Consider the following 25,548-nt stretch of genomic DNA (forward strand, 5'->3'; position numbering starts at 1 on the left):
GCTTGGTCTTTAGTTATGCGTACTAAAATACATTTTTTTCATAATGAATATATACTGGAACCGACGTAAAGAACAAATGAAAGAAAAAGATCCGTGCGAAAAGGTACGTTTGATAATTTGTTTGTTGCCTTTTTTTATTGAAATGGGAGATCCCGACAGGATACTGTTCTGCTCGCTACGTCTATCAATATATATTTATATATATGTACATATACAAGATATCAGCGCCGTCGAATACTTTCGATTCTCGTGTCCTCCGCCGACGTCCGTGGTTTTTTTTACTTCACTTTTGGATTCTCAATCAGCAGCTGATCCATACCTTTTTCGCTTCCAGTTCTTTGTTTTGGTTCAGTTAAATGTATCTAGAAAGTTTATTGGTCTAATTGTTGGTATGTTTATTTATCTTTGCTCCGTCTCTGTCAAGTTCACAAAGAATTGTCTTCTTTCGCTAGTACTTTTGTTATTTGCTATTTGTTATGCAAAAACATAAATCATTTCACGTTCTCTGTTTTTCCATATTTAGGTTCTGTTCGTGGGTTAACCTTGAAGACTTCTGTCGTAAATTTTCGTTGCTATTTTCTTCATGTTCTGTATTGTTGTGTCTACTAGATCTATCTTTGTTTCGACTACTATTTCTTTAATTTATTTATCATTATCCTTATAATAGTTTGTATATATTTTCTTTTTAAATATAATTCTATATATACTAGTACAGTTTTTTTTTAGTTAGATGCTTGTTGCGCCTTCACCTCGAGACACATTCAAAGAAAAGTTAATGTCGGCTCAGCCATTTTCGCATAAAGAACAGTGTCTGCGCCTTGTCTATGTTATCTTCTTGGCCACATATTGTCATTGCTTTGTCTGTCTTCAATGTGTCTATGTCAATCATACGGTTTGTGTTTTTCGTGTCTTATCTATTCGTGTGGAGATTGCTTTCATTGGCTATTCATTAGCTACTGCTATTTTTCGTTTCAATCAGGTTTGATTTACCTTTCACCCTCGTTCGTCCTTTTCATTCTTCCATCTCCAGTCTACCGCTCATTTTTAGCATGGGTAATTACTTTTCATGATCCCCATAATTTCAATACGACTCTATATTCAACTTACGCTATATTTTATGTGTTTGTGTGTTTATTGTCGCTTTTCCTTTATGTTTTCACTTGTTACTGTGCTATTACCATCACTATTTTTTGCGCTGGCTAATTTGCCTGAATGTATCGCGCGAGGTTCTAGTGACACCCACCTAATAACCTTTTTATGTATTTTTCTCTAGTTTTTCCCGCTTTCTCTCACAAACATGCAGTCATACATAGAGCTCCACTACCAGCCCCTATTGATACCCCAAATGTCTAGTAGATATAATATTTATATCAATTCTCTTTCCTTATCTTCTCTCATGATAATTTTTTATAGCTTAGAATACATGTATACATTAATATACTCGTTACTGCGTATTTTCCACCAACATCATCGCCGCCATCGTCATAATCATCATCATTACCATCAAGCATAATGTATGTAACTTAGTTCGTTCAGTCTTAGTCTTCCTCGTCTCGGGCGCAAGAAGGTCCCCTGTGCTAGGCCTACCATCAACCCTGCTTTCAACCTAACTACACAGGCTCTCTCTCGCTTTCTCTCTCGCTCTTTCTCTCGCGCTCTCTCTCCCCAGCTTGCGTCTCGTTGTGCGGCCCGATATAAGTGACAGAGTGTCATAATGGCTAGTGGCAGATACACAAACGTTCAAAAAAGTGAAAAGGGCTAGAAAATTATGAGTGCGTATTTACTCCGCCGGGTACTATCTGCGGGCCGTTCCGGCTAACAACCGTTCGTTTCTGTTCGTGCCTCTTTCCCTGCTCGGCAACAATACAGCCGGCATTGTTCAGTAGTTTTTCTACGGAATTCACAACGGCGATCAGTCGTCTGGTAGGTTGATTGATTGATTGACAGATGTATGATGCGCGTATATATATATATATATATATATATATATATATATATATATATATATACTTAGATAAATCATTGTACCACGCAAACGAACAGTGATGACCAGAACTAGTTCATACAGCAGTCGCTTCAGCAGTGGCAGATGGCGGCCCCTACTATGGCAGGGCCTTCCGCGTCCAAGATTCGGATCGTATTTATATTTTATATATAGACTTTTTTGTTTTGTATATATCTATGTATATAAGTATATGACAGATTGATGATAGCCATCGAGAAAACTAGAACTTGTAGTCACCCTCCACCATCTCAATGGCCCATCGGAACTTGTCTCGTTGGGTCTTGTTGTAAACCTTCTCAATGGGTACGCCCCACTTTTTGCACCAGGCTACAGATATGCGGGGATCGAGATAGTTGAGCTTAGAGGTGCCGAGCGCGATCTGCTTATTTTCTTCACGGTCAGTAGCTTGCACCTGAAGTTTTTTTAGTTGATCTTCAAGTGTCAGTAGACGTTTATGCTTCTTCTCGGCGGTCGCTTTGTCAGCGTGCTTCTTTGCTTCCCGATACTCACGCTTCGCCTGTGGACCAATCGTCCAAACACAGTCAATGAAAAACGATATCAGTCTAAGGAAACAAATTGTAACTGGTTTGTGTGCAACCTAAACACATTAAACAAACGCATAAAATATGTTTGGCGCCAAATTTCCGATATACAAAAACCCAATGGAAATTACCTATTTTCAATCAATGAAAACATAGCGAAGAGATTAATAAACTACTTCATTATGGCCGAGGGGAACCATTTTGATATAATTGGAACCCATTATGGAACTGCAAACATTTCGTTGTAGTTCTTTAGGCAATTAGATACGCAGCTTAGGGTCACGCTAGTTTTTCTTACTGTTCTCCTATGGGTCCATCCTAAATGGAGCTATCCGAGGCGACCAACTCCACACGAAGAACTAAGCACCTCGTTCATTATTATATTCATATAATTCATTCTATTCATAAAATCCTCGTTCATCCGAAGTTAACTTCGGATGAACGAGGATTTTTATAAGGTCTCCGTGATAAAACTAACTCTCCAGCTAATGGTGAACTAATCGATTAAATCCCTGTTCTAGGTAATCTCTATGGGAGGCATTACGTGTTGAGTCATTTGTTCCGAAGTCGTGTGTTTGGAAAGCAATATTTGCTAATAACAGGTGCTATTTGAGTTACTAAAAGTGCCCAAAGGTCACCAAAAGTCAGTCTCTCACCTCGATGATTTGATCCTCTTTTTCATCAATCTTCTTCTGAAGATTTTCCATGCTCTTTTCAAATGTCTTAGGCACCGCCCGTTGATGGTTACAAAGTACGGCAACGGCCCGATTCGCCCTATTGTATGCTAGCATCTTCTCGGCTATCGACATGTCAGGATCGGTCAGCTGTTCAAGCTGCTCCTGAAGGGTCTTTGAGGCATTATAGGTACGGAACACCTACAGCGCATCATGGATGACAAATCATTAACATATGACAGGAATTCGTTAGTAGCTGAATTAGGGATATCGGAATGAAAATAAACGAGAGATAATCGGAAGTCGTTGAAAATGTAAAAAAAAAAAGTGCGAAATGTACATAGTGTATGACATAAAAAATTGAATAAATCTTGACACAACGCGATGCAAATTTGTGTCTTTCACCGGCTTACCTTGGCCGTCAATCCTTCCATGAGCTCGTTGAGATGTTTGTTTAAGATCGTCGTGTTTAGTCGGTCAAAAAGGTCATCGCCAGGTTTCTTGCCTTCACAGAATAGCTTAACATTTTTATAAACCCGCTTTTCGACTGGAACGGCGTTCTGATATCGGATGGAATCCTTTCCGAGAAAGTCAAACTCCACGACATTTTCCTTGCCATCCAACTCATCATGCAGTCGGATGTGTTCAACTCGCAGCGAGCAGCAACCTACGGTATCGGCCTGCTCATCAGAGTCCTTCTCATTACCCGCTCGAAGAGCCAGCTTGTCGATAAAATAAAGTGCGACGGCTCTTTGTCGAATGCGCATCTCCTTTGATTTCCAATCGGCCTGATAGTTATCGCGAATACTTTTTACACAGCTTTTAAGACGGCGCGCCGTCTCATACTTTTGGAAATCCTTCTCACCTTTGAGCTTCGACGAGGGGTTGAGCATAATATATTTGTTGCTACCAGCGATATTCTCTGTCCAGCAGCACAGCCATGTTACGGTATTGTCATGCCGAACCTCTTTCCATCTATGGCCTTTTGGTGGCGGGGGTATAGGAGCATCTTTGCCGATGTTGATGATCACATCCTCAGGTTGCGTGCGTGTTTTGAGTTTGCCCATTTTGGGGTGCTCACCACGCCCTCGGAACAGGCCGGGCGGCTCAATCTTGAAATTACCAATTTTTTGCTTGTGCCCATCAATGATACAGAAGCCATACTCCTTTATCTGTGCCTCATTCTTTTTCTTCTCCTCTAATTTTTCGTCTTTAGTGCGGTTCTTGCGCAGCTCACTAAGTTCTTTAAAGTAGCTAGCCATCTTGCTGAAGTCGCACTTTTTTAGGTCACTTATTGTTTCTTTTTCCTGTGCTGTCATGAATTTCCGCCAATCGTGGAAAAAATTTTTATTAAATGCCTCCTTCTGTGTATAGTCGTGGTCTAACATGCGCGCATAAAACGTGGCGATCTCCTCAGCCTCAAGGCTAAGCTTTATCCTCTTTCCGTTGTAGAAGAAAGGCACATTGTCTGGGAGAGGTTCGTAATCTGGGGCGAATACAGGTCCCTTATGTTCCAGAGTATTCCACTTGACGCCCTCCGGCTAAAAGCAATAACACCGACAACGCCAGTTACAACAACGTGAATTGGACATCTATCTCCTGCAGAATGCGTCGTGAATGAAGCAAATAGTAGTACCGCAAAGATATTTTTGTAATCAGAAAGTACAGCAGATCAGCTCTACTTGAACTCCGAACATAAGCACCGTAATTGGCAACGGTCTGTACCCAAAAACAACCCTTTAGCAATAGCTTTGTGCGCAATAGATAGCGTATAGACATAGACACGCACACACAATGTCGATATAGAAGTTCACTTTCTAACTACAAGAACATTGTGATAGTCAAATATCGTTTAAAGGTTAGACGTTACATACTGTACGTATGTTGCAACTGATGTTGTAATTCCGTGTGGCGCCTTCAATGATCAATAGAGTATTCTGTTGCCTACCTTTTTGTCTTCTTCCCACCACTTCCAGACGTCTTCCTCTTCTTCATCAGCCTTTCTTTTCTTCGGTGAAACTGCTTCAGCGTCCGTCGATGGTCTGGCACCTACATGATTTACCGTCGATTGTAGCCGGGTGCAACAGTGAACAGGGCCCAATTGAAATAGGACGAATAAGGAACACACGACAAACAAACAAACAAACAAACAAACAAACAAATATGAATTATTAGTACTCACCAATTTCGGGCTCGATGGCTAGATCATAGCAACTTAAGGTAATAAGTAACACAGAAGGACACACAGCAACACCTGACCACTGTGACTCTACGATAAAATAGATATCCGTCTTTCTTTCCTAGATTGAAATCGCAGTATGACACGTACTAATAGAGCGGATCCATTTGCCATTGTCAGATATAAGTTTTTCCCATTGTGAACAGTGCGGAAGACGTGCCCGAGAAGAAGGCTCTCCCTTAGTGCACTTTCACTCGGTATTAGCATGGTGATCATCACGACAAATGGATATGACGTTTCTGCTTTTTAATTAACAGGCTAAGTCTACTTCGGCACTCTATTCACTTAGACAACACCCGACGGCAATATGAAGTTCATACACATTGAACACACGATGTAACGATCCTTTTGTTACTGTATGAAATGTGTTACTTGTACTAAATCCGTATAACGCAACACCATTAAGTTACTAGATCGGCGGAGGAAACTGATTTATTATATGGCCTTACGTATCACTTACAGAATTCACGCAATGAATGACACACAAGCAAACGAAGTTCGCATCGGCATAGTCTCTCGCAATGCTGGATATTTGTAGCAGCGGGTATGCATCACACGGCTACTGTAAATAATCGCCAATCAACTCAATATTACAATTGGCGTTGTAGCTTGTATATTCGTTCGTTCGAAATTGTGCTGTTGCTTAAGAAGAAGCCTAGCTGCTGCCGCTGCTATCACCCTTTCGCGCGAGCGACTTGTGTCCGTCCGTGCCGCGCGCAAGCAGTGACTGACTGTTACGGATAGCACTGCTGAGTGACGGAGCGACCAACACCGCCACCACAATCAACAGCAGTGACAGCAACTAACACGGGGCGCCACTGCTCCCTCGCTACGACCATTGCGCCACCGGCCGCGGCGACGTCCTCATCAGACAGCTTGCCAGCCAGCGTGTCTCAACGCGACGCGAAAACTCAACAGTCATTCAGCGTAAGCAGCCGGCTAGAGCAGCAAAAGAAATTCAACGAGTTGCTACCCCTACATCAGCATCGGCTTAATAATGGCCAGTTTTAGCAAGTAATAGCCGCGGCCGCAATCGCCGTCTTGGCCTGTAAGGCGACATGGCTAGCGATGGCTGTTACGAAGTAGCCAGACCCCTATGGTCGATGTAGCCACGACAGCTCGAGGTGGAGCAGGTGCCTTAACTAGTGCTCGGCTCAGTGCTGCTGCAGAGCGCGAGGCAAGACGCTGCTAGGAGCCATCGCTGCCGTCAATTCTTGATCACTGGGATAGAACCGTAAACAGCAGCAGCACTCTAACAAAGTGATGAACAATATACAATAACCACAACTACGACTACAATGATCAGCTATTTTACGGCAACGACAAGGACCACGATAAGTTCCATGCTCTTTTTAATAGTCGTTGCGACGACAGCAACAGCAGACTATAGGCTATATTGGTGGTGATAGTGTTCCGTACGTATTATATCCTACGTACGTGCTATGCTATATATATGTAATAGTGTGATTGGTGACTGCCTGAAGTTGTTTTCGTTGCTTAAGCGACGGTAGCAGCCTTTGCAATATACCGTAGTCACCCGCAAGAAGTCAATAAGCCAGCCACCGTCGGTGAGTCTTCCCCCAGCTTCTTCTGGCTTGTATGGACGAGCGCTTGTGGCGCTCTGCTCCGTAACGCCTGACCGCCCGCCCGCCCGCTCGTCCGTCCGTCTGTCCTCTTCTGCCTTTACCTTGCCCTAACAACAGCAGCAGCAGTAGGAGCAACCGTAACGTCTTTGCCGCTTCAAACGAGCACACAAGCGACAACCAAGTCGGTATGTGCTTCTGCTGCTGCAGTTCATTCGTTCCGGCGATGCTGCGGGCGCTGAGCGTGACGGACGATACCACGGAGCGGGCGCACGAGCGCGCACCGTGACCGCTGGTGCTGCGAATCAACTTGAACAACTGCGGCAACGAACGCACTCCTTTGCTTCGTAAATCACCGCCGCTGCCTCGATTCAGCAAGGGCAATCGACTGGTCGAGCCGCTTGCAAAGCGGCGGCGACGGCAACGCTAAGCGAAGTTAGACAAGACAAACGGACTAGCAAGTGGCGTGCGTTAAGCCAACGACGACGAGGCATGCTTTGGCAGCGACGGTTGTGCGCACGGCGGCGTGCCCGCTCAACAACGACAACGGCTATAAGAACGACGTCAATGGCAGCGACAGCGTCAATAGCCATTGGAGCAGTAACAACTACACGGCCGATGAGACTTACTGCGGTCGCCTACTAACGTTACAACTACTACTACTAAAGTGGCACTCTACTCCTAAAACAACCCAGCCAATAAAACTAGACGCCACTGAAAAAGAGTGAACCCGACAATCGCAGGCAGGTATTGTATGGGCTAACATAAACATACACATCCAGACGTAATGTTTCTTATACAGATAATACTGATTCTGCAGCTACAACAGTGACTTTTCTTACAATAGTGACGATCTTTTCTTGTTAGCGCGCCTGACGGCTGCCTTTGTAGCAGCCGGCACGGTGAACGATGCGGCTGCGCAGTGCCGATATTCACAGGCACAACGACACGCACACGTCGAACCGGTTGAGTTGGACTCCAACACGGAACGCACGTTAAGAAAGCAAGAAAACAAAAGGTACAGAAGCAGCAGTGGAGATCGAGGCGGAGCCATGGAGCAAATCAAAGAGTGAGACGGGGAACAACGTGGCCAAATGGCAACTCATACAAGTGGCAGCAGCGACTAATTTATCCAGTAATATATACTTCGGTCAGCAGAAGCGACTGGAAATCCAAAGCCTGTTTGTAGTACTACTCATCATTTCTACAATAGTACGGTCACTATCGCAATAGTAGCGCTCACAGTGACTGGTGCTGCTTACCGGTCATCCTACCCGACATAATCTCAAAATGCTGATGCCCGTAAGAACAACCCAATCACTACAAAACAGTGCAGCGTCTTCCATTGACAGCATCAGTACGAAGACGTCAGCACATATTGGGCACGAACTACTGCAACAGCAGCTGTAGTTAGGCATAGTAGCAGGAGAACGCCTGCCTGCTGCTTGCTGGACTGGTGCGGAACACGTAAGGGAAGCTACTGAACCGGTTGAGAAGAAGACAGCGCAGCGTGACGGGGCTGTCATAAAAAAGTCGTCGGGAGGAATTCGGAGCCGAATGATCTGTGATCGGCGGGCGACAAGAGGGCGGGCGGACAGGTGGACGAACGAACAAGCGAACGTTCCGACGACAGCAAAAATAGTAGCAGCAACATGCAATCGTGGAATCGGCACGGTCCCCTGAACAAGCCGGGACGGGCAGTGCCGCCTTATTTCGACTACTGGTTATCCCACTACCCTGCTAAAGCAACGACGCTAGTCAACAACACAAAGAAGAACGAGAACAACAACGGACACGCTGAAAACGATCTGGCTCTCGCAGATCAGTTCTAAGCTCTCGTGCTACTGGAAGGATCTTCCCATCTTTCTTGGAGCTCTCGATAGTCCGCACGAGGCAAAAAGAGGCAGTGCGAAAAGGCATTTAACCATTGTAGGTCAACCACTGTTACCCCCCACTGCAAACGTTACCACCAGCTGTGGTGCTGCCAAGCCGACCATGCATGGCTGACGTGCGCGGTCCGGTTCGCCCAAAAGAACTCCGGAACGCGGTAGGATGAGACAGCCAACCCACAGCGAAACATAGTTGACTACGGCACAATAGTACGAGGATAATAACAGATGCGCAACGCAACAGTTGTTGAACTAAATGGACTACGAGGTTTATATTAATGGAGGCGGAAGAGCCTGACCCGCAACGTGCCACCAGGATCATCACGGAAGGGGGATCTAACCATTAAGAATAGTTGTATTGCGGTAAATTACAAAGATAGGCATGGCGTTGTCGTTGTTGCCTCCTCCTGGTGCTCCGACGAGTCTTACGACGATGATTGGACGAATGGACATGGATTAATGTCAACAATCAACAACAAAATCCCGGTCAAGTATCACAGAGCACAGACAATCCGCAGAATTCTGCCTTGTTCAAAGTTTATTTATTACAATAACCACCAACTGATTCGACCCAACACAAAGTAACCCGGAACCAGTCGCTTCCATCAAATCTTAAGGAGCTACTCTTCAATGTCAACCAGTAATAACCGACCGCTACGGCTTGTTAAAATTCAATGGTAATGCGCATCCATAACTATATCTACACGTTATTAATTCTAAAGGCATAAATACATATGTAATTCGACTCTCAGCAACTAGCCAGCCACTGGTCACTGCAACGCGGTTTACCTGTACTGAATTTCCCCTTTGCCCACATCCCACCGCTCTACCAAATGACATAGGTTTTATTGCAATGATAGAAATTGTTTTTTAATATAATTAAATAAAGAATTGCGTTTCAAATATGGTATATTCTATATGAGTAGAAAAGTTATCAACTGGCAACCTCTGCACTAAACTCCAACTACGCTATTGTCCTGTTTCCTAATAATCGTAACAAATTAGCCAGCAAAAAAACGGCTCGAATTCGTCTGTCTAACAGTTTTCCCTGTTTACGTAGAATATCAACTTGGATTGAATAATAAAAAATAATTCTCGCGCCTTTCACCCAAAAACAGTTAAGAGTACCATCCCGTTAAAAGTCAGCTCAATAGAACAACATCGATTTCCACATGCACCATTCTAGTTTGAACGAGGAGACCCTGCACCTCGCTTTCAAGTCAGCGCTGTTACAATATGGGTCTTGAGAAGTTTTTTAGCTTTTTTTTTTAATAATAATTGTATCGAGTTTACGTGATCTTTGAAAAAAAAAATGCGCGTATCCCAAATAATTTAGTTTTGCGTATTCTCTAAAAGACATACTCTCCAGTACATTTATGTATGCTTTGGAACGGCGATAAGTGCGGACCTCACTAATCTATATATGTCGATATACCTAACTGTGTGCACACGAAAGGATGACGTAGCTTTTGAAAAAACGTTGAATTTTCATAGATTGAATATATCTACGTTGACATTGTTTAAAAGGAAATCTTAAACTAGGCTGTCATCAACAATACGAAACATTTATAGCTGTCTTCATAAGATCGTTTTCATAGTAAGAATGCTGAGGATATTTTTTATATACACCTTATATACCAAAGTTTTTTGCCTTAAACATTAAATACAAACATATCAATTTTTTATTGTTATTTAAAAGTTTTGCTTTTGAAAAGCTCTGCAAACCAACATTTTTTTTGAAATTTCGAACAAAGCCAGACTAAATTATCTAGTTATTGTTCAGCTGTAGCTAACCTGATGGCATTGTTGGGCTGGCAAAGTAACCTTGCCTAATTGGGCTAAAACGATTTAAAGAACTTAATAATTTTCCTTGAAGTCAGCTTTTTCAAAAGCCATTTAAAAAGTGACTAAAAAGGTGTGCACAAATAAAAACCACAAACAATAATTACTCAAGCTGTACAAAGCGTTGCTTTTCCTTGCAATGAACCCCACTACACAATGATGGTACCTGCACTTATGCAGACAGATACACTGCGTTGTTAAACCTATACTGAGAAGTTCAGCTTGAGATATTATTGAGACTTTACATTTTGAGGCATAATGTTTTATGGGCAACCGATACCTATAAATTATATTCGTATGAGGTATGAGTATGAGATAATTACTCGGGAAGCTGACATCTTGCAAGACTTACGTAATTATCACAGTCTACTGTTACAGTTGCTAATACAGGCATGTGCCATACGCTTGCATTAGCGGCTACAAGTAGACTTCACGATGTGAACTTTTCAAAGAATCTTTGCTGGAATTTTTCGCAATGATGACCAAAAAGCTCAGTCACAATCTGCTACGCTATATATGGCAGGTAAATACCAAGGCGTTCGTGTATGACGAAACAAATTGAGGCTTCTGAAAGCATTACCGGGTAACAACGTAACGTGAACAAGCTGCCCAATTACATCATTTGCGCGTAGTGATATATATGGGTCTAACAAGATACAGTACTTATATTGTACTCTGTCAATGCTTCTCAACCAAAATACGATTAAATAGGGTACAATAATCTTGACTACTTTAAATTATAGACATTAGTGGGAAGGCAGTTTATCATTAATTAGTTTAGGCTATGCCGCTCCCTGAACTAAATTGATTCTACCGCGTAACAATTTACCCTACCAATATGGAGGTTTATTAAATTGACATTATTGTTACTGCAAGCACACCCAAAACCTGGTGATGTCCCACCCCACAGCGAAAAAAACGGTGTAGCGTTAACTTCCATCATAAAATTAGGATCCTTTCAACCTGAGCCTTTCAACTTAAATTTGTCCCTCTAATATTGAGGCTGGCTTTTGATGGCAACTAATAACCTAGCAATCGAAGCTTTATTGGCAAGGAGAAAAGCAATGCCTTATACGATGGTATTATTGAAACGCTTCTCCCGAACATGTTCAACTTTCATGTTACATAGTTATGCCATTTTTGTGAACAATAACACCACTAATATCCCTCAAAATTTCGATCTGTCGAATCATGCATTTTACTAAGGTGACCCAATCAGAGGTTAGCCACGCAGTATATTTCTACTACATACAGCAGGTGATACAGGTGCTACTGTGTGCACAGCACATATGTATTAATTGCCTACCCTTTTTAACCGGCGTTCTCGTTGAAGCTTTCGTTTTTGCCGTCTTCTTTCGTTTCTTCATGGCTCCCGAATCGTCGCTGTCACCACCAGCTCCCCAATCGTCGTCATCAGAAGCAGTCTGGCGAACCATTTACACAGATTTCAGGTTAGTTGAAACATCTGTAATCTCCATCATAGGCCGATGATCAAAGAGCGAGCTTTTTAATCGAATGATGAGCTTTACATGTGTGTTGACCAATAAGCGCCAGTCAAACAAACACTATTGATATGCGAGGAAGTCCGTGTGATGCGCAATGATTGCCTATGTAAACATTCGTATAATTTAATTTCGCTAGAAGTTATTCCAGACAGTCACAGCCAACAATCTCCCAATGCTATTTGACCACTACGTAATATTGTCGGGTTTTTTTTTGTTACCATTTAGTATTTTGCCGTCAGAGATCGACGTGCAGCATCAGCGGTTTGACCCAATTTTGTTGCGCCCAAATTGTATAAACGAGCTGGTCACAGCTTCAATTGGATATTCACCCTACCTTAAACTTATTCTTGTGTGCCTTCATCTTGCTCTTGGCCTTGTACCTTTCCAATTTTTTGCTCAATGGCTCGTCTGAATCACTGGTTGACCCATAGCCAGTTTCCTGACTTATACTTTGGTCTTCGAGTCTTGCCCGCTTCCGCGCGCGTTCCAACGTCTTGGCTAGTGGCTCTTCGTCGCTGTCCTCTGATTGACTGTCTTCATTGTTATCCGAACTGCTCCCTGTAGTGGCACTGTTTTCGATAGGCTCCACTTTGAACGCTAGTCGGCTTGACTTCGCCCCTTTCATTCGATCATCACCCCCATTATGCTCGTTGCCCACATTAACACCAGCTTCGGCATCATCATCATCATCACCACCATCATCATCATCATCACTCGTATCATTACCATCCACATCCATCTTGCAGTCATCATCATCATCATCATCACCATGATCGGAATCGCTATCATCTGTGCCGTGAGAATGCTAGGAAAGCGATGGCAATTTCAACAAACGTCATTTTTCTCTTAACTCGCTCGCCCAGTAGACATACAATTGTGATCTTTTGAGAAGCAAAGGGTACATGCACTTTGCAAACATACATCAAGCATACTTCGTAAATACACACGGCCGACAGGAACGAACTTTCGAAAAAAGCCACGAGTTTCTCAAATGATTACGATCGCATGCGATGTAGGCAGCACGTTGTCAGCAACGTTCGCTATCAGCGACAAGGCACACGTCTACTTTCGCAGTTCACACTCCCTAACAAGACACGCAGAATAGAACAGCTTTGAGGCATGCAAATAGGTGAACAGGCACCGTATCAGTGCGCGTAGATCTAGCTCATTCAACCGAACACGTATTCACTCACCTTGCGTTTTTTACCGGTTCTGCTTTTGGCCGCTTGTGCTTTTTTCACTCTGCTGAGCTTCTTCGAGAGTGGCTCATCATCCGATTCGTCAGCGCTTTCTTGTGAAGCTTCGATTTTGGTCTGCCGGACACGCGCTAGTTTTGCGGCCAACGGCTCATTATCTGAATCATCCTCTTGCGCGTCCTTTTCGGCATCTTCCGGTTCACTGCCCTCCTCCTCCTTGAGAGTTAGCTTGCCTTCATCGGCGCCACTATCTGCCTCGTCGGCATCATCATCATCGTCCTCGTCCTGCTGTTCCATCGATTCGTCCTTATCCTCCTCCTTGACAGTTTCGGAGACGAGCGTCATTGTCATACGAGGCATAGGTTGTTCGCACCTCATAGGTGAGTCGGGCTCAGTCTTAACGGCCATATCAGGCTCGAGTCCGTTAGCGAGCGTTGAACCGAGTTCCATACTGTACTCATCGTCGAATCGAGCATCGCTACCAGAACCATTATTATTGTTTGGAGGTGGACCGCCGTTCTTCATTCGATCAGCCTCCTCTTTTTCGCGCTTCTCTCGTCCTTTTCGTTCTCGCCGCTCCTGGTCCTTCTCCCGGTCTCTGTGCGATGACGAGTGATGGCGATCCTTTTCTCTGTCTTTCTCAGACCTGTGGTGACTGGACGAGTGTTTGTCCTTATGGTGCGACGACGACGAAGAATGTCGATCTTTGTCCTTGCTTTTCGACGAGGTTGAGTGCCGGTCTTTGTCTTTTTCTCTATCCCTATCCTTGTCCTTAGATGAAGATGAGTGTGACTTCCGTTCCTTATCCTTGTCCTTGCCATCGGAAGACCGATGCTTGTCTTTTTCTTTGTCTTTGTCCGACGACCGATGTTTGTCCTTATCCCGATCTTTGTCCTTGTCTGATCGGTGCTTATCTTTATCCGACGATCGATGTTTATCCCGATGTCGGTCTTTATCCTTGTCCGCCCGTTCCTTGTCCCTATCAGATCGGTGCCGGTCTTTCTCTTTATCTAAGCGATGTCGATCCTTGTCCTTATCTGATCGATGGCGATCTTTGTCTTTTGAAGAGGAGTGATGCGACGAAGATGATCGGTGCTTATCCTATAACAATGCAACATATGTGCACACTTATTGGGTATAATTACAGGACAAACTGCACACAGGAGTACGATAAAGTTTAGTGTTGCTATTTGGATTTTCATACGCTTACAAACCGTTAAAAATGTACGTCATCTACAGTAATAAGAGCTTGTTCCTTAATCGAAGAATTAATAAACATATGTTTCTGATTAGTGTTAAGATTGAACGTAAGTGGATGGACGAGTTTACAAGTAGTAGAAAAAGTATGGAATGATTTAGTTAAAAGAATATGTCTTAATTGAAAATAGAAGACTACACTAATCTGAATCGGGCGAAGGATCAAAGTCTAAACTTATTTCAAAAGCATCATTATGGCCGTACGTAAGTAAACTATGAACCTACGTATTGTAGATTATGTACGTTAAAGTGAGAATTGACAATCGCTAATGTTACTATTACTAATTTAATGACGGTGATAATATATATATATATATATGTGTGAGTGTGTGTAGTCTATCGATCTTCCCAGTTGGAATATTACCGTCGCAAAATCTTTATCGAGAAAGAGAATGAAATAATGCAACTTTCGAGATTAGAAACAGAAAAAGGGGCCGCAGGCTGTTATAACAAACTTTAACAAAACTCCATTGTAAATAAATTCGTCGCTGTTCGAGTTCTAGGGATATGCAAGCTAAATTATTCGAGTAAGGCATCTGTGAGTGGTTGCTTGCCTTATCTTTTGACGATGATGAGTGTTTGTCTTTGCTTCGTTGATGATCTTTGTCTTTTGCAGATGAGTCCCGATGTCCCGATGACGAGTGCCTCTTCTCGTCATTTTTATGGGCGTCCCCATTTTCGATACTACCGTTAATGTGGCCGTTCTCTGTAAAACACATAATAACAGAGAACATACAGTTCAGAAGAAGAAGCTAGTTAGGGTTCTACCTATTCTACGAAGGTTTCGATTCGACTCACAGAGCTCTCTCTTATAATATATACGCTTCTGCATTACGTATCAGCGGTAATACTGATTAATAATAAACTGATTCGCCAATTGTTTTTTCTCTCAATAAATGTAGAAAAAAAATTTTCTACATTCATAAAAATAGTCGTTATCTCACTATTACAAATTCCTTCATGATGGGCAGAATGTTTTTAGTTCGTGCGCGGTTCAATAACTTTAGTCACATCAAAACCAATAAATTTGTTGCCGTTGGCTCTTTATGCCAAATTGTTTTTATACATTGTACAATGTAAAGTGAAAGTTAACATGGAAATCATTTCGAATTGGCACATAACTAATTTCTGAAGATGATTAATTAATGCAGGTAATAACATAAAAGGAGTTCAGAACTAATCTTTTAGTTTCTTCTCGAATGTGATAAAGAGGCAATTTCCAACGGTATTCAGCTGAATGAGTAGTTATTGGTGTTAGCGTAATACAGTTGTTACTAACAAAAATGCTATTTTATAATTATGACTATTATGCGATACTGGACGATATATTTATTTACTTAAATTCTAATAGCAACTTTGAGATCAGAAGCACAAATTCAATAGTAGTATATGTTGTTACGGAACAGATTTTTTTTTTGAAAAACGATTCATTTTCCACCTATTTAAAGCTATCTAGCGAAAAAAAAAAAAAAAAAAGACCGCTCTTTTAAAGTTATCTGTAGCAATAAACCTCGTAAATAGTTGATTATAACTCAAAGCTAAGATTAGATTACGTTTCCCTTGGCGCTACACCATCGAAGCGTACACTTAGTTTGATATTTTGCAAAAAAAAAAAAACAATATTTTCGAGTTGATTTGTCTTTTACCCGCATTGGCATCGATTGTCCGCAACGCTGTCGCGTACTGCCACTATATGGCAACGCCAGTCGTCGAAAATACTTCGAATGACTAAGAGGTATATAGCAGGCCGCGAAAAATACATAGTTTAATCCTTAATTCCGCAGTATTGGTCATTTAAACTTTACCACCGTAAGGCTCTTGTCAAGTCCGACAGCGCCAACGCCAATACAGTCTAACATTAGCCGTTTGTACCGTTTATTGTTGAAACTTCTTTACTGCAGCACCCAAATATATGAGAATTGAAAACAAACCAATTTTGGGCCGAAACTTGTTAATGTTTAATTGAGCCATTTTTTAGCTCAAAAGAAAAAAATATTTCTGACACTAGCTAACATGATAGAACGAATATAAGCTACTCCGCACTGAAGAAAACGATTTTTTCGGGACTTTACCTTTTTTATCGGTGACAGCCTCGGTTGAAGCCTGAAAGGGAAGCCCGATTACGGATACAGAATTAGTTCTTAATTCATTTTGCCTTCTCTTTTGACAGGAAAGGTGAATGATAAACAAACATGATCAAAACCGGTATTCCGTTGCGCTGACTTCATACACTTTTCTATAATTATGGAAATATGAAAACGTATGCATGAATTACATGTTGCATAGTTCAAATACGAATTCGCTCATCGTGTGTTGTAACTGTTCATATGAACTTCTTTAAATAAAAGACCAAACTCGGACTGTTTGGTCCGATTTCACCATTCCCTAAATATCAAACTCATTAAATATTATTGCTTTATTGCATCGTTATACCGCAACGGCTAACTTGTATTATTACCTAATAAAACAGCGTTATGTTACTTTTAAGTAGCAAAAATAATCACCGACAACTATACGGTATTGTTCAGTAGATTAGTCGGACATAAGACACATGCTTAGCATTTAATGCCAATTACATGGGTTATGCGTCCTTGCCATAACATCCTGCCTGAGTTGGGGAAAATTTCTAACGGTGATTTCCATCGATCACATTGTGAGTGAGGCTTATTATAATCTCTGTTTTCTTCTATGTATACAAACGAAAAATATCCTCCCTTTGTAGTCTTAGGTATTCCAACATACATACTCGAATGAAAATATAACAGAACTAATATTTCTGAGTAGGTTACGAAATGGAAATCGTTTTGCGCTTGCCCATACACTTCAAAGTATGTACCATTTTTTTCTTACCATTCTCTTAATTTAACTGAACTGCTCGGTTCGAGATCCGTGCATTTCATTTAATACACTTATGTTCCATTCGACCTAGTTCAGGTTTACTCTAGGATCCACCGCATTTACTGTTTAATGGCGATGTGCCATGGACACCTAATGTAAATACATATGCTAAGTGCTAAATAAACGTAACCATTTAGCACTTAGCGCATGTAAGCACAGACAAAAGAAAACAAAGTTTATTTAATTTAGAACAAATCACTTATTTGGCTGCGTTTCACTTAAAACGAAAATGCGTGATCTGAAGATATGGTCCCAACCAGCGAGCGATTGGTTTTCCAATGAAGCGTAAGGACCACAGGGAACCGATAGATAGCTGGCTTTTAGTTAAACGTTTTTCGCTTACAGTCGCTGCATAGCACAGCTCTTGTTTGCTCGAACCTCTCTTCGGCTGATGATGAAGACTCCTGAGAGAGTCGTCCTTTTTAAACTTGGCCGGCTTCGTGCTACTTAAACGAATAATTTCCTAAAACTGCGCTAGTTTATATCGGCTGAGGTGCTTTTACAGCAAATATAGGTTATTACCTTATTTTCAAAACAAATGTGGATCTTCTCTCGTGTCCTTGAAGACACTTCTTCTTTATGTTATTAGTGTGCAACGGCAAAGCCATGTACTATACCTAGACGTAACAGTTACAGTGCTGACTCGAGTTAACTGGAATAAGTTGGAATAAATGGCGACGCTCTAGGATCAGAAGGACTTCAGCAGAAAAAAACGAAAACTGCCTGCTGCTAAGACTAACAGAACCGCTTTTACATCAAAAAAAGCGGCTTATGTCATGTCTGTTTCCGTCAATCTAGGCTAATAATGCCCACCATGCGAATAATTGGTTCTACCAGCAATAGACGCCAAACTGATACTACGTGAGGGAAAAGCAGCAGTGAATGGAATCGCGTTGTAGTAAGTGAACCCGTTCTGTTCTGGAAACAGGTGAGGACCAAACAACAACACGGGTCATTGCTAAGTTGCCGGCCATCGGCTGATAAACGCCGATGACCGAATGGCGACTCCGGGGCTGCTTTTCTGATTCTAATGTTATCGCCGTTGCCGCTGTCATTAACGCTACTACCAAAAGTTTATTAAATTGTCTTTACTCATCCTAGGGTTTGTCCTTCCCTGGACACAGTTTTGTCGTGTTGTGTTCCGTCCCTTTTACCTGACGGCCGCAGTAAAATGGCAGAACGTCGCCACCGAAATGTTGGACGAGCAGAGTTAGTGACAAAACGATCCGTCCGTGCGATCCAAATTTCGATCGAATTTCTTCAACGATCGAGTCTACCGCAAAGAAACGGGACCAAAAGGGAACATCAGCCACCAAGCAAAACAAGTAATCGTGAACAGGTGGAATTTTAAATATCCTTGCTAGTGGTTTCCTATTTATCAATGGCCCGCCTAAGCAGCTGATCCGCAAAAGTTTAATAATAATAATAATCCTCAATTTACTATTATTACTATTAGATTTACTCTTCCTTCAATGAGGCTAACTTGTGAAAAAAAGTAGAGCTCGAATTATTTTGATTGCAGTCTACTAAGCATTAGCTTTGTATTAGCAATTAGCTGACGATTTCTAGGATGTTTTGGTCAAACAAGCTAAGTATAACAAACACAAAACAAACTTTCTAGGTTTAAAAATAACGTTGAACGGCAACCCGTCAATTGATTGATACGTTATTAAAAAATAAATTGCGTCAGCACACGTTCGTTGCTCATTTTATTAATGTAATGAATATTTCACCTTGGGAAGACAAGAGAAAATGTACATATCGTTTGATTGGTCTCAACTAACCCATTATCGCGGTAGAAATTTAAAATAGAAGCAAATGAAAGTATATGTTTCTCGAGTAGGTTCTCAACTACTTCAATACTTTTTTCCTCTATTTAAATGATTTTTTTGACTTTGCAGAAGTGGAAATATTAGAGGTATCTTAACCTCTGTCGATTGAGCATCAGCTGGTTTGAGAAGACAGAACAGTGCATTTGTTGTTGTTGTTGTTGTTGCAAACCCATCTTGGTGTGTCACGACTATTCTTTGGTAAGCGTATTCTGTAACACATTTTTCAAAAAACTTTCGTAGAAAATTTTTATAATATGACCATCTGAAATGTCACTTAGTCGTATATTCAAATTAGCAGTTCTTTTAGCTAAGCCTAATGTAGGGATGAAACGGGGATAAGCGGTGGAAAATTTCTCTTAATTGGGTCTTTTTCAATACCGCCACCAGAAACAGATGTATATTAAAGTTTCAGCCGACATACATGCGGGTAGAAATTGGTACTGGCTTAAATGGTCTTAGCGTATCTAAGAGGAGTTATGCTAGCGCCGGTTAGTTTGCTTTTTGCCTAGCCACAAGTGGATGTCATCGATGTTATGAATTCAAGGCGAAAAGAAGACGTTTCTCACATAGATAGTGTACTGTCCTCTAAGTACTTTCTTTGGAAAATTAACAAATGTGCAATGTTCAATATTCGGTAACCAGTTTGCAGGTAAGCAACCTCATTTGTCCTTTTGACTTCATTCGACTTCAATAGAAAGGACACCACACCATCATCGAATAGATATTATCGCTCTCTGCTCATTAAGGTTTCTATAATACAGTTTGACAGAGCATCTTACGCTCGAATAGCAAAGATGATTCCCAAGAAGTCGGATACGAGAGCATACGTACGGAACCGATTCGAAAGTGAATAACATCCAACACAAAAAGAATTGTCCAAGTGCTTTCTATCTTCCCGCCTAAGGTGATATGCAAGGCGCTAGGAATCGATCAATCCAATCGCACTGTTGTTTTTCTTCTACCGGTGAATTCAACCTTGTGAGATCTCTAAGATTCCTGAACGACGGAAATGATTATCACAACTTACACGCATCCGCCCGCAAGTCGCCCTAACGTGTAGGTAACACAGATGAACTCTGAAATACGTTACACATGTAACTGCACCCTAGGGCACAAAAAAAACGCCCTGTGTAGCATAAGATGCGGCTATCGAAATCCCCCCACCGTACCCCAGCTTTCCATGCGTATCTACACTAACCGACATCTTTCTCTGACCAAACCCCCAAACAGCACTAAGCAAAGTAACTTCAGTTCTGATAAGAATCACCGGCAGGCAAAGCTATTTTAATTCATTTCGATATACTTTATACGAACAAACCTTCTAAGCGAGCTTGCCGACTGGGTGGCTTGCTCGTCAGGCATTGCCTCCCTGCCTGGGGTCGTCTGTCTGTCTGCTATGGCTGTTCTTGTTAGCTGTTGCCGCACGCAGATCGAACGGGACTTAGAAAATTTTCACCCAACCATTTTTCGATTTTCGTTAAATCCGGCCAAAACGGCTTACTTCAACCTGTATCCAACCAGCTATCCACTATATGCACATCACCTACGATCATTCTAGAGCGGTTTGATGGCTGGACAAGCCACACGTTTAGGCCTACCGTCGGAAGCGGTGTGTTGGGACTTATAAAATTTCGGCCAAAATTGGCCGAAATTACTAACGATATCTCGAACTCCTCACCATTTTGGCTGTGCACCCGTCCCTATCCTTCACTGGATCGTTGAGGGCGACGATTTCCAACACAAAACTGGGCGAAAATTGCACGGCGTGGGGCTCTAGCCAGATAAGCTGGCCGAGGGGACTTAGACTCGGCACAACACACGAGTAAGTAGCTATACTACAGTCGGTCGAGCTGCTGCGGGTGGCTGAAGCAGCAGCAGCAGCAGCAGCACCGAGCCACCAATATGAGCACAAAGCAAATCGTCGCCAGCCACACAGCATTAGCAGGCTGCTTGGCTGGCTGAAGCAGACACACAAGCCGCTGCTGCTGCTGCCAGGCTAGCAGCAACAGCAGCAGCAGCAGCGGCGGCGGCGGTGGCGGCGGCGGCGGCAGTGGTACAACGCGCACATGGGCAGTAACACAGAAAGACAGACGGAAAACCCGTGCCGTTAGTGAGAACAGATCGGCCCAGATCGATGTATTCGTCCATCTGCCAAACTGATTGACGGAGTGTTCTATCGATTGTTCATCGTCACGTCGAAGCGATTGCCGCATCGTAGTGCTGAATACGTTGTTGACATTTGGGAAATCGAGGGAATCGAAGATTTACGATACTTTTCTACGAGATGCAACATGGAAAAGTCTAGTGCTTGACGAGTGTTTACTTCGTGGTTTAATTTCTAGCTGATTTTATGGGTAAACTGGATGGTCTATCTGCAGCAACGCCACAGGAAGCGCTCTATCGGTTCGAACTGAAGTTATTGCTTCGCACGTTTTTGTCAGTTGAGTTGTTGTCTGAACTTACCTCACCAACGGTCTGACCGACGTCCACGTCCGCCGACGTCATTTTGCAAAATCTTGATGTTGGTGCTGCGACAACTCTCGTTGACTTTACGAGCACGAGACGCAAAATACACTTGCAACAAAAAAGGTGGTAGTGGTGGCGATGATGATGATGACGACGACGACGATTCACTTCAACACTGAGAACGAGGAATTTCTTTCCCTTCAATTTGACTTGGAGTTAACTGAGTCGGCGCCGGCTCGCCAATGGTAAGCACTAGTGCACAGCAAAAATAGCACACGCCGCTCCGTAGGCAACTGTAGACCGTTCTCCGTCGTAAGGCTGATTTTTCCGATTTCTGACCAATTTCTAATAGCACAATCATTTACCTTTGGCTGCTATCAGCTCCGACACAACTATCACCGGGTCCAGCAGCACCTGCTATAACTGGCAGCAGTAGCAATAGCAGTTGCGGTGACCCAACAACTGCACCAGTAGCCACCGGTCAAACACCGAAGGGAGCAAGCGAGTGTTATCGGACCAGCCGAAGCCGGCGGCAGGCGACTACCGGCGGACCAGATCGACGACTACTTTACCAGCACCAGCTTCACCCCCCACCGCCGCCCCCACTGACGACAGCAGCAGCAGCGGCAGCAGCAGCAGCAGCGGCAGAAATACTAGAACAGAGCAATCACAACACAACGAGAGGTCTGCGAGACAGTCGACTTGGAGCGGCAGCAACTGCCGCCTACTACCAGCAGCGCACACGACAGAGTGTGTCGGTCTGCTACAGAGATCACCACTGAAAGCAACAATAATAGAGTAGACGTAGGATAGATTCGAATAGAACTTAAAAGAGCAATAGCGAGAGCAGCCCACTCGTGTACTGCTGCAGCTGACTACGTCTGTCGCAGCAGAGGCGGCAGCGGTAATTGTTCACGAACCGAACAAATATGTAAACGGTACCGCCGGGTGTGGGGGAGAGAGGCAACAGTACGTTCATCAACGACGGACGACAGACGATGACGATACAACTCAGTGACAGTAAACGGGACAGCGGCGGTATCGTCTGTCGGCGACACCACCGGTCGACGACAGCTGCTACAACAGTAGCAGCCGCGTAACAGTGCCGGCAACAATGACACACTATTGCAGTTGTCTGCTTGCGTTATTTTGCTACTATGAGAAGTAAAACGACGACCGGCTGCGGCTGAGAACAGCAGGAGCAGCGGCAATGGGGATAGCCGACACAACGTGGCGCGCTTAACTTCGTCTCTTTTCCTATTCCTATTGGTTTCCTAGCGCTGGCTAGGTTGCTTGCTTCTGTTAGTGCCGGCGAACAATGATCGCAGAGTACCACTTCTCAGTGGTACTGTGGGGGTCTCGGTTGTCGACGGCCGCGGCCTCTAGCCACTTCCTTTCGCTAACTGGCCGCTGCAGCAGCAAGAGCGAGTGTTGTACTTCTAGATGCCAGTTAACGAACTCGCTCTATTTCATGCTGTCTGTGTCTCGTGCAACGGCGTCAGCTTGCTCGTCCATCCGTCCGTCGCCGCCCAATGAGGTGCTGCCGTCTTGTGCTGCTCACCAGCGGCGACAGCAACCAAACTACGAAACATCGGCGGCGGCGGCGCCGGCGGCTGCAGCAGGAGTAACACAAATCGAGTTGCCGACACTCAGCAACGACTACAACTTGTATCCTCAATCACCAGCTATTAAAGAGGCGAGCCATGAAACGGAACGCTAAGTCAGGTTCGGGCGCATGCGCATCACGGTGTGGTTAACAGCGAGCTGGTGGTCGAAAGGAAGATCCGAAGGAGAAGCGTAACTGGCAAAAAAGAAAAAGACGTAAGATCTTTGCGAGATTTTATTATAGCTAACTGCGATGTACCCCGACATAACAACTGAGATTCCTGGCCTTTGATATACACATCGCTATATGTTGGTATCGTAAACCGAAGTGGTTAAGCGCAACGGCATAGATTTCTGTCTGGGTCGGACCTGTCCATGCTGAAGAAAAAAATGCATTGAAGCAAATGAAGTACTAGATGCCTACGGGCGGTAAATGGCGAAGTCCAAATCTACAGTCAGGCTGGTATTGCTGCATCGAAAATTGCGAAAGGATGTTTTGTAGTGGGCGTGATTTAGGTTGAATATATTGACACTTTTCTTAACACGGATCTGTAGATGAATACAAGTCAGTTGCGCTCGTCTTTCAAGTTGACCCTCTAAACGGCGAAATTATGTTTCATTGAGAGATCTGCCCTGACGGACCTGCCCGCTACTCGAGCCGCTTCCCGCTGGAAGAGTTGGAATCGCCAAGTTTGAATTAACCCCGCCAACAAAGCTACTGAGATCTCAGTTTGTAAACGCGCCTGCTACTTTTCTTCAGGATGCCTGGCGGATTACTCAATTTGTATGAAGTTGATTAGATTCGAATAACGTATATCATGCGAAATGCTTTGATGGTCCTATATTCAAATATAGATGTTGCAATGTAGCGTTTCGAATTTGTATATATACAGTGTTTGACTAATATTAGCAAGCGTAAAGAAATTAAATTTTAATTTCATGAGTACTTTATGTGGAAAGTATGAAGGATCAAATCAGGCCGGGGCTAGAATGAGGTGTGACCTGAAGGATCAGCTTGATTTGGATAAACCCCGATCTCACAATAAAAAGACGGCCCAAGTTTGAGGTACACGTTTTGCATCACTGAAAAGTATTTGAAGTGAGTGATTACTTAATAAGACATAAACTTTGACTATGGGTAAACGGATCGCGTCACCGGTCAGCTTAGTGAATTAAGACGACACCGACTCTAAATTAATATCGACTCGTTAATGGGGCTCCCCAACAGTTCGATAATTAATTACGGCTGCAACTTATTTTTCGCCACTTATTGCTTATGTTAAAATGCCGGTACATTAAGTGTCGAACGAGATGAAAGTTATGCTTAAAGTGATTTGCACTTCCATAGAGTATAAGAGAGAAAGCATAGTACGGCATTGCAGACAAGGGGACAATAGATATACCGGAAGAGATCAAGTAATAGCTGTAATATAAATTTACGTCTTGCTGAATAACTTTTGCGAGCTAATAAAGACATACGGTATTGCGTTCTACTTAACGTTATTAATTTCGAGACGTTTACTATACGACTAACTGAAACTAGTTACTAAAATGAAAATTATATTTTTAATGGATACGTTAAATAATGAGGATCGAAATAAAAAAAATAAAACTAATCTAGTTAGATGAAGATTCGGTAAAAGATCTGTGTGAAATATGCTTGGATTTTATTAGCGGGACAGACAGATACCTGAACAGTACATTTGATAAAGACAGCAACGTCAAAATTGTCAAACGTGGCATCTGCTATTGGCAGAATGAGCAAAAAGTACTATGTTAAATGCGTGTGCGAGAAATAAAGAAATATGGCTTTTAGAGAAAGTGATTATTGTTAAGCAATTTAAAACCAATTTTATGAAGCGGGAAAAATGTCTCGCTGAATTTTGTTTTTACTAATAGTTTCAGTTCAAGTGGAAGTTTGTTATTAGGCCAAGGTCTTTGACTATCGGAGTTTAACTTTCCATAAAAAAAAACCCTTGGGATCTGTTGTGTGGTTAACACTTTCGAAATAGGTT

At 42.9% G+C, this 25,548-nt stretch overlaps 1 protein-coding gene and 2 long non-coding RNA genes across 8 annotated transcripts; 1 reads left to right on the plus strand and 2 right to left on the minus strand.

Moving 5' to 3' along the window:
• Positions 1 to 104: 104 nt before the first annotated feature.
• LOC111254879 (uncharacterized) lies at positions 105 to 25,375 on the minus strand. Of its 5 annotated transcripts, none has more exons than XM_086975293.1 (11): positions 21,926 to 25,375; positions 17,583 to 17,769; positions 16,805 to 16,835; positions 15,287 to 15,438; positions 13,473 to 14,576; positions 12,614 to 13,084; positions 12,081 to 12,198; positions 5,170 to 5,270; positions 3,635 to 4,762; positions 3,204 to 3,422; positions 105 to 2,522 (listed from the first exon to the last, which is right to left on the minus strand). In XM_086975293.1, the coding sequence occupies exons 2-11, from the start codon at positions 17,583 to 17,585 to the stop codon at positions 2,226 to 2,228; spliced, it is 3,624 nt and encodes a 1,207-aa protein (XP_086831419.1). In that variant the 5' UTR covers positions 17,586 to 17,769; positions 21,926 to 25,375; the 3' UTR covers positions 105 to 2,225. The 5 variants fall into 5 exon arrangements, with proteins under 5 accessions (XP_086831419.1, XP_022671950.1, XP_022671948.1 ...); XM_022816215.2 differs by lacking the exon at positions 21,926 to 25,375 and adding an exon at positions 21,141 to 21,273; XM_022816213.2 differs by lacking the exon at positions 17,583 to 17,769.
• Positions 6,114 to 12,546, plus strand: LOC147754628 (uncharacterized). 2 transcript variants are annotated; one of them, XR_015317421.1, is made up of 2 exons: positions 6,114 to 7,790; positions 7,911 to 12,546. It is a non-coding gene; the product is annotated as an uncharacterized LOC147754628 (long non-coding RNA). The 2 variants fall into 2 exon arrangements; XR_015317422.1 differs by having other exon boundaries at positions 6,114 to 7,786.
• Positions 19,317 to 21,133, minus strand: LOC147754629 (uncharacterized). Its single transcript, XR_015317423.1, has 2 exons — positions 20,781 to 21,133; positions 19,317 to 19,671 (listed from the first exon to the last, which is right to left on the minus strand). It is a non-coding gene; the product is annotated as an uncharacterized LOC147754629 (long non-coding RNA).
• Positions 25,376 to 25,548: the final 173 nt, after the last annotated feature.

Source organism: Varroa destructor, unplaced genomic scaffold, assembly GCF_002443255.2.
Source record: "Varroa destructor unplaced genomic scaffold, Vdes_3.0 BEIS01000007.1, whole genome shotgun sequence".
Classification (NCBI taxonomy): domain Eukaryota; kingdom Metazoa; phylum Arthropoda; class Arachnida; order Mesostigmata; family Varroidae; genus Varroa; species Varroa destructor.